Genomic DNA, 13,887 nt, shown 5'->3' with positions numbered 1-13,887 from the left:
AACATCCAGTTACTTACTTGGTAAATATTAACTGACACCTGCTACCTGTCTGGTACAAGTGCTGGGGAAATAGCAGTGAACTATAGTGATTGCACTCTGGAAGCTTTTGTTCTTGTGGAGAGAAATGTCATGAACAAGTAGCTACGTGGCTTGGAGAGTAGAAACATGCTAGAAGGAGAATAAAACGAGGTGAGGGGAAAGAGAACAACAGGAGGTAGGGGCTGCCTCCCAGGAAGGAGGTGAGGGAGTGAGCCCAGCCTGGTGAACACCCGAGACAGAAGCCCTGTAGGGGCGCTTGTTCAGCTCATGGTCAGGGAGCTGGGAGAGGTGAGTGTCACTGAGGGACCGGGGCTGGGAGAGGTGGTCTGAGAAGCAGTAGGGACCTAGCCCCGGGGATCCTTGGGTTTGCCTTTTGGTGGGTGTCGAACCAATAGACACTGCCAAGCCAAAGATCAGGAGGAGGAAGGAAATATTATTTCTTGTAGTCAGTAAGGAGAGCATGGGGAATCTTTCCCAAAGCAGTGTCTCCCTGGACAGCAAAATTGGGGGAGGCTCAGCTGGTGAAGAATCCGCCTACAATGCGGGAGACCTGGGTTCCATCCCTGGGCTGGGAAGATCCCCCGGAGAAGGGAATTGCTACCCACTCCAGTATTCTGGCCTGGAGAATTCCATGGACTGTATAGTCCGTAGGGTCACAGAGTTGGACACCACAGAGCAACTTTTGCTTTCACTTTTAAGCTAAGGGTACGTGCGTATTCATGAAGGGGTTAAGCAGAGGAGAATTCCTCATAGAATTGGGGCCAGGGTTGACTTAAGAGTCCAAACTTTAGTTGATTGAAGTCAAGAGAGTCATCCTTCCTTCCTCTACCTGGGTGGGGACTTTAGTTCCTGCAGTACTCAAAGATGAATTGTTATGTATAATCCCTTGAGGAGGAACTGGGACTTTATCACCTCTTTATCACGCCATATTGTTTGACTGCCTTTTTTCTGCATGCTTTTGTTCCCTTAAGATCAGTCATTACTGAGAACTGTTCAAGGGCAAGCATTGTGGCCAGGTTTAGATCATAAAATGGCTTAGGCCAGAATGGCTTTCCTTATGTCAAGAAAGCCATTCCTGGTTCTCTTTTTCCAGGGACCCTTTCACTTACCCGCTTACACTTGTAGACCACTGTAAGACCTCAGAGAGTTCTGAGCAAAGGGTGGCATGATCTGGCTTATGTTTTAACTGAATCCCTCTTGGAGTGGGTGGGTGGGTGGGTGGGAGGGGGTGGCAGGGAGCAGGGAGATCAGTGAGGAGCTATTGAGCTGGATGAAGTATCCAGACTAGTGAGCTGGCAGTGGGAGAAATAATGGGATTATGGACGTATTTTGAAGTTGCATCTGGTAGGATTTTCACGTGGATTGGTGTGTGTGTGTGGGAAGATTCCAAGGTGATTAATGTGTGTGTGTGTGAAGATTCCAAGGTGATTGAGTAGTTAATCCCAGTAGGGGATTGTAAGTAGAAAAATATGGGAAACCCCTGTAAGTTAATGGTTACTCGAGAAAGCAGGTTTGCTTAACCACAGAACCAAGCAGGCTTGCTTAGCAACAAAATCATGCAACAGAAGCACGAGACATGCCCCACAACAATAAAAAAAAACTGTGGCATGAGCTCCACATCTTGCCCAGTGAGCACAGTAAGTTACCGATCCCTAGGACATGCTCTCTGCACACATAAAAAAATAATTTGTGGAACTAGTTTGACCACACAGGGACAAGAAAACTCCCCTGTACAACCCGGAGGATGAACTAATGATGAAAACATGACGTCTACTCAAGGAAGACCAAGAAGGGCTTCTCCCCCTCCCCACTTATCCTTTGATTGTAAAACTGTAGCCCAGTAAGTTCTCGGGGTGTGGCATTCCTCACCTGTCCACTTGCAAGCCTTACAAGCGTCTTATTCTAATAAATCACTTCTCATCTATCACTCTGCTCTTGCCGAATTCTCCTCTGCACTGAGACATAAAGAACTATGGTACTGGAGCTCTTCAGAGCCCTGGAAACGACACCATATACCGGTTTCAGCCTGAGCAGCTGGAAAGGAAAGAGCTAACGTTTCCTAAACTGAGTCTATGGAAGGAGCAGGTTTGGTGAGGAATCAGAAGTTCTGTTTTGGACATATTTAAAACTTATTACATTTTAAAAACTTTATTTTGAAATAGTTTCAAATTTAAGATAAAGTTATAAAAACTGTACAGACAGCTCCTAAATACCTTCATCCAGATTCTGTACTTGTTAGCATTTGGCTTTCTTACATTCTCTTGTTTGTGTGTGTGTGTGTGTGTGTGTGTGTGTGTGTGTGTGTGTATCCTCCTCCCCAACAATTTGAGAGTAACTTGCACAGATCAAGCCCTGTTACCCTGAAATACCTCAGTGAGTATCTCCTAAGAAGGAAAGTATTACATATCCATAATGCAATGATTAAAACCAGGAAAAAGTAAAACATTGAAATATAGTTTATAGGTGTACAATATAATGATTCACAATTTTTGAAGGTTATATTCCACTTATAGTTACCATAAAATATTGGCTCTATTCCCTACTTTGTACCGTATATCTCTTGTAGAACTGTTTCTTTGACTTGCTTTTCATTGCTGTTGTTATAATCATACATGCCGGCCTGCCTCAGAGGACCCTGCTCCTCTGCCTGACTGTTAAAGTGCCTTTGTTCAGCTCACCAGGAGATAATCTGACCCTGCCCACCTGCGAAAAGGAGATTAACACATCCCCTTTCACACAGCTGGCTATTCCCTGACATGTTTTGCAAGACTGATGGCCCTTTTACTTTACTTCCCCACCACCTCTCCCTCTCTGTTCTGTCTTTTCACTTTACTTCCTCACCCCTTCTCTTTCTGGTTCTACGAAAGAACCTAGAGTCCAGACCCCTGAGAAAGATGGTTATTTTGAGACATTAATCTGCCATCTTTTCAGCCTGCTGGCTTTCCAAATAAAGTCATATTCCTTGCCTCAATACCTCTTCTTTTGGATTCATCAGCCTGTCCTGTGGCAAGCAGAGTGAGCTTGGACTTGGTAACAATATCTTTGTAAAAATCAGGAAAATTTTAACATGTGGCGTGCGACCCCATGGACTACAGTACGCCAGGCCTCCCTGTCCATCACCAATTCCCAGAGCTTGCTCAAACTCATGTCCATTGAGTCGGTGATGCCATCCAACCATCTCATCCTCTGTCATCCCCTTCTCCTCCTGCCTTCAGTCTTTCCCCAGCATCAGGGTCTTTTCAAATGAGTCAGTTCTTTGCATCAGGTGGCCAAAGTATTGGAGTTTCAGCTTCAGCATCAGTCCTTCCAATGAATATTCAGGACTGATTTTCTTTAGGATGAACTAGTTGGATCTCCTTGCAGTCCAAGGGACTCTCAAGAGTCTTCTCTAACACCACAGTTCAAAAGCATCAATTCTTCGGCACTCAACTTTCTTTATAGTCTAACTCTCACATCCATACATGACCACTGGAAAAACCATAGCCTTGACTAGATGGACCTTTATTGATAATGTCTCTGCTTTTTTTTTTTTTTGTCTCTGCTTTTTAATATGCTGTCTAGGTTGATTAACTTTTCTTCCAAGGAGCAAGCGTCTTTTAATTTCATGGCTGCAGTCAACCATCTGCAGTGATTTTGTGTGTGTGGTAAAACAGCAAAATTTACCATTTTAACCATTTTGAGTGTATAGTTTAGTGGCATTAAGTACATTCACGTTGTTTTACAATTCTCACCACTGTCCATCCCCAGAACCATTTCATCTTCCCCAACTTAGATTCCGTAGCCCAGTAAACAGCTTACCTATTTTATTCTTTTCGCTCACCTGCTGGGCAACCACCCTTCCACTTCCTGTCTCTATGAATTTGACTACTCTGGGAGACTCATGTAAATGGAATCACACAGTGTTTGTCCTTTTGTGACTGGTTTATTTCACTTAGCAAAGTTTCTTGCAGCATATGTCAGAATTTTCTTCCTTTTTAAGGTTAAATAATATTCCGTTGTGTGGAAAGACCACAGTTTTGCTTATCCATTCATGTCAGCGGACATTTGTGTTGTTTCTGTCTTTTGGTTATTGTGAAGAATACTGCTCTTAATATGGGTGTAGTACAAGTATCTTTTTGAGTCCCTGCTTTTGATTTTTTTTTTTTAGGGTATATATCCAGAAGCAAAATTGAAGGGTTATATGGTAACTCTGTTTTTATTTTTATTTTTTATTTTTTTTCCATTTATTTTTATTAGTTGGAGGCTAATTACTGGTAACTCTGTTTTTAGTTAGTTTTTTTTTTGGGGGGGGGGGGGTGCGGGAACCGCCATACTGTTTCCCATAGTAGCTATACCATTTTACATTCCCACCAAGAGTGCACAAGGGTTCTAATTTCTCTACATCCTTGCCAACACTTGTCATTTTCTGTTATTTTTTCTTTTTCTTTTTGCTAAATAATAGTCATCCTAATGAGTGTGAAGTGATGTCTCACTGTGGTTTTGACTTGTATTTCCACAGTAACTAATGTTAAGCATCTTTTCACGCGCTTATCGACCACTTGTGTATCTTCTTTGGAGAAGTGTCTATTCAGATTCTTTGCCCATTTAGGGAATTCCCTGGCAGTCCAATGGTTAGGACTCGGCACTTTCATTGCTGGGTGGGCCTGGGTTTGATCTTGGTCAGGGAACCAAGATCCCACATGATGTGCAGTGCGGCCAAAAAAAAAAACTTGAAAAAGCTGCTTAAAAAATCAGGTTGTTTGCTTTTTTTGTTGTTGAGTTCTAAGAGTTCTCTATATATTCTGGATACTAATCCCGTATCAGATATGTGATTTGCAAAAAATGCTTTCCCATTCTATGGACCTCTCTGTTTAAGATCATTTTTAAAACTTATATAATTTATGTACCATAAAATTCATTCTTTAAAAAAAAATTCATTCTTTTCAAGGGTACAATTCAGCAGTTTTAAAACTCACAAAATTAAAAAAAAAAAACAAACCTCACAAAATTATACAACCATCACCACCGTGTAATTTCAGAACATTTCATCACCCCCAAAGTGAAAGTGAAAGTCACTTAGTCGTGTCTGACTCTTTGTGACCCCATGGACTATACAGTCCATGGAATTCTCCAGGCCAGAACACTGAAGTGGGTAGCCTTTCCCTTCTCCAGGGGATCTTCCCAACCCAGGGATCGAACCCAGGTCTCCCACATTGCAGGCGGATTCTCTACCAGCATCACCCCCAAAGAAACTGCATACTCATTGGCAGTCACTCCTCTCTTCTCCTTCCCCCATCCTCTGGCCAACACTAATCTACCTTCTGTCTCTTGATTTGTTTACTCTGGAAATGTAATGGAAATGGAAATAATATGTGGCTTCCTCCAGTTAGCATAATGTTTTCAAATTCCATCTGTGTTATAACATGTATCAATCAGTGCTTCATTCTCTGTAATTTTTTCCTTTTTTGGCCACACCACACGGTATGTGGGATCTTACTTCCCCAACCAGAGATGGAACCCCGGTTCCCTGCCTTGGGAGCATGGAATCTTAGCCACTGGACCACCAGGGAAGTCGTGTTACGATTTTCTATATGAGAGATCATGTTATCTGCAAACAGAGATAGTTTAACTTCTTTCTTTCCAATTTGGATGCTATCCGTTCATTCACTTATTCATTCATTCTAAGCTCATTCTTGCCTAAACGCCCAGGCTGGAACCTACCGTACAGTATTGAATAGAAGTGGCAAGAGTGAAACTCTTCATCTTTGTTCCTGATCTTGAGGGGAAAGCTTTCAGTCTTGCACCATAAAACATGTTAGCTGTGGATTTTGGGGGGAGGGAGGGATGTTCCCTCCTCAAGTGTCAGCTTGAAGAGGTTCTAATTTGTCATGCATTCTTTATCATGAAAGGGTGTTGAGTTTGATCGAATATTTTTTCCTGTATCGACTGAAATGTTTTTAATCTGTCCGTTAGCTTTTTTTTTGCTATGCTGGGTCTTTGTTGCTATGTGCAGGCTTTCTCTAGTTGTGGCGAGCCGGGGCTATTCTCTAGTTGTGGTGCGCGGATTTCTCATTGCAGCGGCTTCTCTAGTTGCAGAGCACGGGCTCTGGGGCGTGAGCAGGCTTCAGTAGTTGTGGCACATGGACTTAGTTGCCCCATGGCATGTGGAATCTTCCTGGACCATAGATCAAACCTGTGTCTACTGCATTGGCAGATGGATTCTTAACCACTGGACCACCAGGGAAGTCCATCTGTCCCTGAGCTTTTCTGTGTATCACGGACTAACATTTTTGGAGAGTCCGGGCCAGTTACTCGGTACTTCCTCATGATTATTTTGTGGATTTTTAATAAATAAAAACAAATAAATATTAATAAAATATTAACAATGTTAAAATATTGAAAATATTTAAAAATATTGTTTAAAAATTAATTAAATTGTTTAATTATTTTAAAATATTTAAAGATATTATAAAAATTAATTTATAAAATAAAAATTTATTTATTTATTTTTGTCTGTGCTGGGTGTTCATTGCTGTACGTGGGCTTTTCTCTAGTTAACCTGGCATTTCTCTAGTTGTGGCAAGTGGGGGCTACCTTCTAGTTGCAATGCGAGGACTTCTTGTAGCGATGGCTTCACCTTGCAATGGCGCCTCTTGCGGCTCACGGGCTCACGGGCTCACAGGCTCAGTGGTTGCAGCCACGGGCTCAGCGGCCCCAAGGCATATGGGTTCTTAATTCGTGGACCAGGGATTGAACCCAGGTCCCCTGTGTTGGTAGGCACATTCCCAGCCACTGAACCACCAGGAAAGTCCCCAAATGGTGATTTTTCTAACCCTTCTCGTTTCCTTTTACTAGCTGGTGGACATGTTAACTTTGAGATTACCTGTTAAACATCTAAGTGGAGATGGTGAGTAGGAAGTGTAAAGTTCAGGAAAGGTTCAGGTTGTAGATTCAGATGTAGGAGTTGTCAGTCTATAGGAGTTAAAGCCATTAGCAGTTGAGGGGCTCCAAGGGCCCGCATCCCCTCTTGGTCACGGGACTTCTCCAGGCCTGGGTCCCCTGACCTGTTTTGGGGACAAACTCGGGTGCTGACTGGGTCACCAGAGTACCATGGAGGCTGGGACTGGGGGCTCCTGTCTTAAGGAAAACTGGGTTCTATGAAAGGAAATGACCTTGCTCTGTTCAAAGCTGGTAAAGGCCCTTAGACTTAACCTGGCATTCAAGACTTGTCCAGTGCATCCTCCCCCAGGCAGCAGCACAGTCCTACATGTCTGCCTTTGCTCGCTGTTCCCTTCACTGCCGCAGCTCAGAGAACGCCTGCTCATCCTTCAAAGCCCAGCTCAAATATTACCTTCTTTGAGAAGTCCCACCCCTGTGCTCCCCAACAGTGTTGTTCATTTAAGAAATATTTCCTGATGCTAGGCACCAAAACTAGTGAAAAAACACTATTCCTGCCCTCGGGGAGCCCATCTGTCTCCCTGGTGGAGACAGATACTTTATTCATTTGTAAGCTCACAGATCTAAGCACCAGTGACGGCAACGAAGGACATCACTCTTGTGCTCCGAGTGCAGAGCAGGGGATTTGCACCAGCCTGGCCTGGCTGAGGTGTTTTGGGAGGGTTTCCCTGCAGAAATGCCCGCTAGCCTGAGAGCTGAGCGGAGAGGAGATGCATTGGTGGGGGAGCCATGGCGCTCTGTGCAAGGCCTGTGAGGCTGGCAGGAAGGCAGAGGGTGAGGGATGGGCTCCCATGGGCGGTGCACCTAGAAAGGTGGGCAGAGGCCTCCAAGGCCAAGGTAAGGAGGCTGGATTTTCTCCTGCTGGTATAGGGAAGGGTGCAAAGGGTCCTGATCAGAGGGGGACTTTTGGAGGAAGCAGAGTGGGGACTTCTGAGGAGTCCCTTGGCTGCCATAAGGAAGGGGCAGTGGGGACTGCGTTGATTTTTCAGATCAGCCAGATTCAGATGGGTAGCAGACACCCTACTTCATTTTATTTTTAAAAAATATTTATCTGGCTGCATCAGGTCTCAGTTATGGCACACGGATCCTCATCGCACAGGCTTCCGTGGCATGTGGGATCTTCGTTCCCTGACCAGGGATCACACCCATGTCCCCAGCATTGCGTGGAAGATTCTTAACCACTGGACCACAAGGGAAGTCCCCCAACTTCACTTTAAATTTCTCTTAGCCCCGCTAAGAGATGGTGGTGATGGGAGCTTCTCATCTCAGTTCATCTGGGGTCCTCATGGTCTCTGGCTCAGAGAGCAGGCTTGGCCCTTTCTGTTCCCTCAAAGGTTGTGCTTTGGAAACGCAGAAGCCAAGGATTCTCAGGTCCCCTGGAAAGCTGCCTTTCCGTGAAGAGATAAACGCCTCCCTGATAGAACAGAGTACAGGAGAGGGAGACAGCTTCTAAGCCATGTTCATGTGCAGACTGTTCAGTCTGTCTCGTCATGAGAAAACAGAAATCCAAATTATGTTAACATTCTGTAAGATGCTTGGGTACTTTAAAAATGTCAGGGTCATGAAAAAAAAAAAGGGGAAACTTGTTTTTGATTCAGTGAGAGTAAAGAGACGTGATAACAGGAGAGCAGTGAACGGTCCTGCTTTGGATCCTGGCTGGATATGAAGGAAACGCTGTGGAGGCTGCTGTGGGGCCGTTTGGAGTATGATCCCCACTTTAGCTGGTATTAAGATCTCAGTGCCCTCCTGGGTAAGGGAGGTGCTTGAGGGCCACTGGTTGGTTAAATTAAGAGAGTAACAGTGGTACTGGGCTTCCCATGTGGCGCTAGTGGTAAAGAATCCACTGCAGTGCAGGAGATGGAAGAGATGTGGGTTTGATCCCTGGGCTGGGAAGATCCCTGGAGAAGGAAATGGCAACCCACTCCAGTATTCTTGCCTGGAGAATGACCATGGACAGAGGAGTCTGGCAGGCTACAGTCCATGGAATCGCAAAGAATCAGACATGACTGAAGTGACTGAGCGCACGGTGGTAGGGAGTGGGAAGGAGTGTCCTTATTCTCAGGCGTCGCCTGGTGTGTTTGGGGTAAAGCAGCATGGTTTGTGCAGCTTATGTTTAAATGCTCGAGGTGAGGGAGATGTTTGTGTCCCAGAAAGGAACAGTGCAGATACGGCAAAATCTTGCCAGTTGGTGATTCTGGGTAAAGACATGAAACTCTTTCAGCCTGGGGAGGCGGGCCTCACCTCTGCTGCACCAGGAGGGCTGGGAGCAGGGGCCCAGATTCAGCACGTCAGGTGTGTTCCTCCCCCCACCCCAACTCATGCCGGGATACGGGGTGTGCAGGGCTCTCCCTGGTCTGACCCACAATGCCTTGTCCCTGCTGCAGCAGAAACGCTCGGGCTCTGAAGGGGCGAGTGTCCTCCGGGTGCCCCAAGGCTGGGCTGGCATAAAGCTCAGCTGCTGGTTGGTCAAAGCCAGTGGGAGCAGCTCCTATATTCCTCCAGGCTTCTGAGCATCCAGCTGAGTGCCCAGGCTATCTGAAACTTGTTCACTTACCCTCAAGTCACTCTCGGCTGTGTCTCAGGGTGGAGCTAGGTCCAGGCAGCCCCAGGAGTTAATCTGAGCCACCCGTGGTCACTGGATGCTCAGCCACCACTACCAGGATCTAGACCTGAGGGCACCCTGCTCCTAGTGAAGGGGGCCCAGCCCAGTGGCTTCAGATGGGCTCACAGATGGCCCCAGCGGGGAGGGCAGGGCAGCCCGAACAAAGTTCCTGGGAAGGCAGTTCCCTTGGGCCTGAGGTCAACCAGCACCTCAGCTGGGTTGGGCCAGGGGAGGATATCAGGTGTCTGCAGCTCAGCCGGGCCCAAGAACTTTCTTTTTTAAAAATGTTTATTGAAGTAGAGTTGATTTACAGTGTTGTATTTACAATGGTGTGTTAATCCAAGAACTTTCTAAAACACACGTTCTTATCTCCAGACATCATTACTTTCTGTTCTTTATGCCTAGAATGCACTTTCCCGCGGTCTCCCCCACACCCCATCCCCGCCCCCGCCCCCGAAGCCGGTGAGCACCCCTGTCCCTCGCCCTGACCAGAGGCTGCTGCCCAGGCCAGCTTGGGCGGTGCCGTGAGGGTTCCCACGGCCTCACTGCGCCGCAGCGCCTCCTCGATCGCCTGCCGTGGGCTGGAGCTCACCTGGGGCACCCTCCGTGTCTCCCCTACTGGAGTCTGAGCTCTGCGAGTGACCTGCTGGGCCCTGGGCCTGGCAGGGTGGGTGCTCAGGAAGCGCATCCAGGGCATGTAACTGTCTGGGTGGAGAGGACTGTCGGGGGTACCGAGTGCCCCGTCCTGGGTGAAGTGCACGCAGGGTCGGGCTCTGGAGCGGGCACCAGCTGTCAGCGAGGGTGGCCCATCCTGGCTCCGGTATAGCAACTTTAAAAAAAATTTTTTTAGCTGTGTCACATGGCATGTGGGACTTTTAGTTCCCCAACTGGGAATGAAACTCATGGCCCCTCATTGGAAGCGTGGAGTCTTAACCACTGGACTACGAGGGAAGTCCCACCATAGAGCAACTTAGTAAGCATTTATTTCTTCAAGGAAGCTGGTCAGGCAGATGTTACACACTCAGCTTCCAGATAAGGGAATCCAGAGCTTGGTGTTCTTGCCCAGGCTCACAGAGAGGTGCTTTAGCTGGAATTGCAGTTTGCCCTCCAGACCACCCATCTCCAGAGAGATGCCTGCCACTTGGAAGGTGTCTGGCTGTCTCCTGGGGCATCCACTCCACCCACCTCATGCCAGCCTGGCCCATCCCACCGCAATAACACCATGAGCCCTTGGTACACATTACCTCATTTATTCTCACAACATGCCTGTGAGGTAGGGAGGGGCGGGGACTGTCCCCATTTTACAGAGGAGGAAGTTGAGGCACACAGAGGTCAAGTGACTTGCCCAAGGTCACAGACGGCGGCCAAGCTGGAATGGGCCCTAGAGCAGGCCCGCAGTTCACCCAGGCCCCCTGCGGTGGGTGCTGGACAGAGGACGGCCCCAATACCGTAGCCGTGGCCACTGGAGTGTGCAGCCTCGTGCGCAGGGCTCGCTGCGGGCCGGCCTCACCTTCTCCCTGCCCCCTGCCCACCCTCCCCTCACCCTGCAGGCCTGGACCATTGCAGCTCAGGGCTCATGACACCCTGGGAGTGGGGCTGGGAGTGGCGCTGGGGAGAGAGAAGGATGATTGGGGTAAAAAAATAGAAAACTCAGAGACTGGGCAGATGGGCCCATGGTGGGGGGCAGGTGAGAGTCGAAAAAAGAAAAGGGGGAGAGGGAGGGCTGCTTACACACAAGGTATATATTTTTACACACACTTGTACACACACCTAGATATAGTACATGTAAAAATATATGCTATTCACACACCCGCCTCCTGCCAGGTGCCCCGAGAGCCAGCGGCGGCGCTGGTGGGCATGGGTGAGCAGAGGGGCGTTTGTTAAATATACACTCTAGGGTCTATGTGCATATGTACACATACGTACAGACACAGCCGCCCGCCCCTCGGCTACTGTACACAGGCTCGGCCAGGGACAGACCACCCCTGGAATGTGGGGGCCCTCTCTTGAGTGGCCCCAGCAAGTCACTCTGAGTCATACGTTTTTGCTGAAGGAAAGAAGGGGCTGGAGAGAAGAAAAAGGCGGGAGTCTGGAGTGTGGTAGCTGTGGTTTTTACCTCTTCCCCGCCCCCCCACCCCCCAAGACCTCAGCCCTCTCCTGGTCTCAGAAAGGTGAGACCCAAGGCTGCCGGAGCACAGTGGGAGGGCCGCTTCTGCTGAGAGGAACCTGCAGTCGTGTGCACGCGTGTGTGTGTGATTGTGTGTGAGCACTTGGTGGGGGAAGGGATGCGTGTCCATCTCTCTGTCCTCTGGGCTCAACCACACAAAGGACTGAGAACCAGAAAGCCGATAGTCAGGATGGTGACCCCTGTGTGGGCTCTGAAGGGCAAAGAGAAACGTAAGAATGAGAACTCCAAGGTCAGAGCTGGGGTAGCCAGGAGGAGAAGGAGGGACATGGCAGGTGCCCAAGGCTGCCCCTGGGTTGTCTTCATCTTGTAAACAAGCTAGTTTAAGTTCTCATTAGACAGAACAAGTAAAAAGACCGTAGTCTGGAGGCCGGGCTGGGGAGTTGCTGAAGTCCATCTATCTAGTCCACCGCGGCCAGCGAGAAGAGAAAAAAAAGTTTCCTAGTTTCGTGTTTTTGTTGATTTTTGTGTGTGTGTGAAGTCTCCATAACCTAAAGCTTGGAGGGACCCAAAGAAGCCAAATCGTGAGCCCTTGGATGCGTCAATTTGAAAGTTGGCTCAGGGTCTCTAGACAGAATAACCATACTAAAGGTTGAGAAAATTTTGTTCCATTTGCATTTAGTTTGTGGTTTTTTTTTTTTTTTTTTTTTAATGATTTAAAATTGTTTGCTTCCTGGTCTCAGAGCCGGGTCTGGGCCTCAGGGACGTAAATCTCGATGCTGTCCGCGCTCTCTGTGGCTGAGTTCTGCCGCACGGAAGCCGCCCGCTTGGCCGCCAGGAGTCTCTTGCGGGCCTCCTGACGCTGCTTGTCCCCAGCATCAGAGGCCTTGTCGCGGCTCACTGCTGGCTTGGATTTGGCTGGCTTCTTTGGGACCGGAGGGGGTGCTTTCTTCTCTTCCTTTAGTGAGACAGTGAGGAGGGAAGAAAAATAAAATAAAGGTGCCACCTTGTGTGTGGCGGCACTACCACCCCCCATATGCTGGCAGCTGGAGTCTCCACCCCAGCTCCCCCGCATCGGGCACAAGCAACACACACTTGGAACCAGGAAGCCACAAGAAGCGATGATGGTGGGAAGAGCACAAGGCATAGGAGCAGAAAGCAAGCTGACAATCCTAGAGTGTTCTAGTAGGAGGGGACGGACAGACCACCTCTTCCCACCCCTGCTTGGACCCACTGAGAGCCCAAAACTCACACAGGAGTCACACAGCCAGAGATGGGATTTAAATTCAGGGCCTCCGACTCCCAGATCACATTGCACGTGCTGTTCTAGGGGATCAGAATTCACAAGGGCCACTGTCCAGTACCCAATAACCAAAGGGGTCACTGGGCACCACTGTTTTACAGATGGAAACCCGGGCCTCAGGGATGAGGCTGGCCTGGGAGGCAGAATCTGGCCCAGACCCCTGGACTCCTGGCAGCGTGGTCCTAGGAGAAGGACCATTTGTCTGCCTCTGACGTTCCAACGGCTGTGACTACACTAGCACTCCAGGCTGAGGGCATGTGTCTCCCAGGAGTCCCCTTTTCCGAACATGCAGGGCAGGAAGGCATGCTTTGGGGGCAGCCTCAACTACACAGAGCCCGCGGCATGCTGGACGAGCGCCGAGCATGGACCCCGCACACTGATGGACGTGAGCCCCCAGCTCAGAGACGACACACGGAGAAGGGAGCCAAGCAGCACTGACCGATGTGGGCAGCGTTATTGCCGACCAGGAATTTGTCCCTGGACTTCCCCTCCGCACTGCTCCATGCTCACCTTCCTCTTCTCGGGGGTCTCCACCAGCTGCCAGCTGTTGGCCTTGAGGTGGTAGAGTTCATCAAACTTCATGCTGATGTCCTCGATGGACAGCTGGAGCAGGTCCCAGAACCCTGCCAGGTCCTGGGCCGTTGGACGTGGGTTGGCGTCAGGGTTCTGCGGGACAGAGGGGCGTCAGTGGGGCCAGAGGGCAGGGCTTGTCCTGCACCCCATCCCAAGTATGGTCTCTGAGCCCTGCATGGGTTCTCACACATGTGCTAACTGAAGCCTTCGCCACCTGTCGGGCTCTGGTGAGGATGGCCCTCGTGGCCTTACTGTATGGCTGGCGGGCGACGCGTCTCATTTTATAGGGAGGAGGCAGCATCACTCCCA

The 13,887-nt window shown here is 48.8% G+C and overlaps 1 protein-coding gene across 5 annotated transcripts in view; it reads right to left on the bottom strand.

Moving 5' to 3' along the window:
• Nucleotides 1-10,811: 10,811 nt before the first annotated feature.
• The window catches only part of DLGAP4 (DLG associated protein 4), a 138,929-nt gene continuing 135,853 nt past the window's right edge, over nucleotides 10,812-13,887 (bottom strand). For all 5 annotated transcript variants that reach the window (XM_043884382.1, XM_043884385.1, XM_043884381.1 and 2 more), the window contains 2 exons: nucleotides 13,516-13,671; nucleotides 10,812-12,660 (listed from right to left, as the gene is read on the bottom strand). In XM_043884382.1, coding sequence (XP_043740317.1) covers nucleotides 12,442-12,660; nucleotides 13,516-13,671 — 375 coding nt within the window. In that variant the 3' untranslated portion in view covers nucleotides 10,812-12,441. The remainder of the gene's footprint in view (nucleotides 12,661-13,515; nucleotides 13,672-13,887) is intronic.

The sequence above is a fragment of the Cervus elaphus genome, chromosome 23, assembly GCF_910594005.1.
Source record: "Cervus elaphus chromosome 23, mCerEla1.1, whole genome shotgun sequence".
Lineage (NCBI taxonomy): Eukaryota > Metazoa > Chordata > Mammalia > Artiodactyla > Cervidae > Cervus > Cervus elaphus.
The sequence above is the reverse complement of the archived record's forward strand: the minus strand, read 5'-3'. Positions and strand labels throughout refer to the sequence as shown.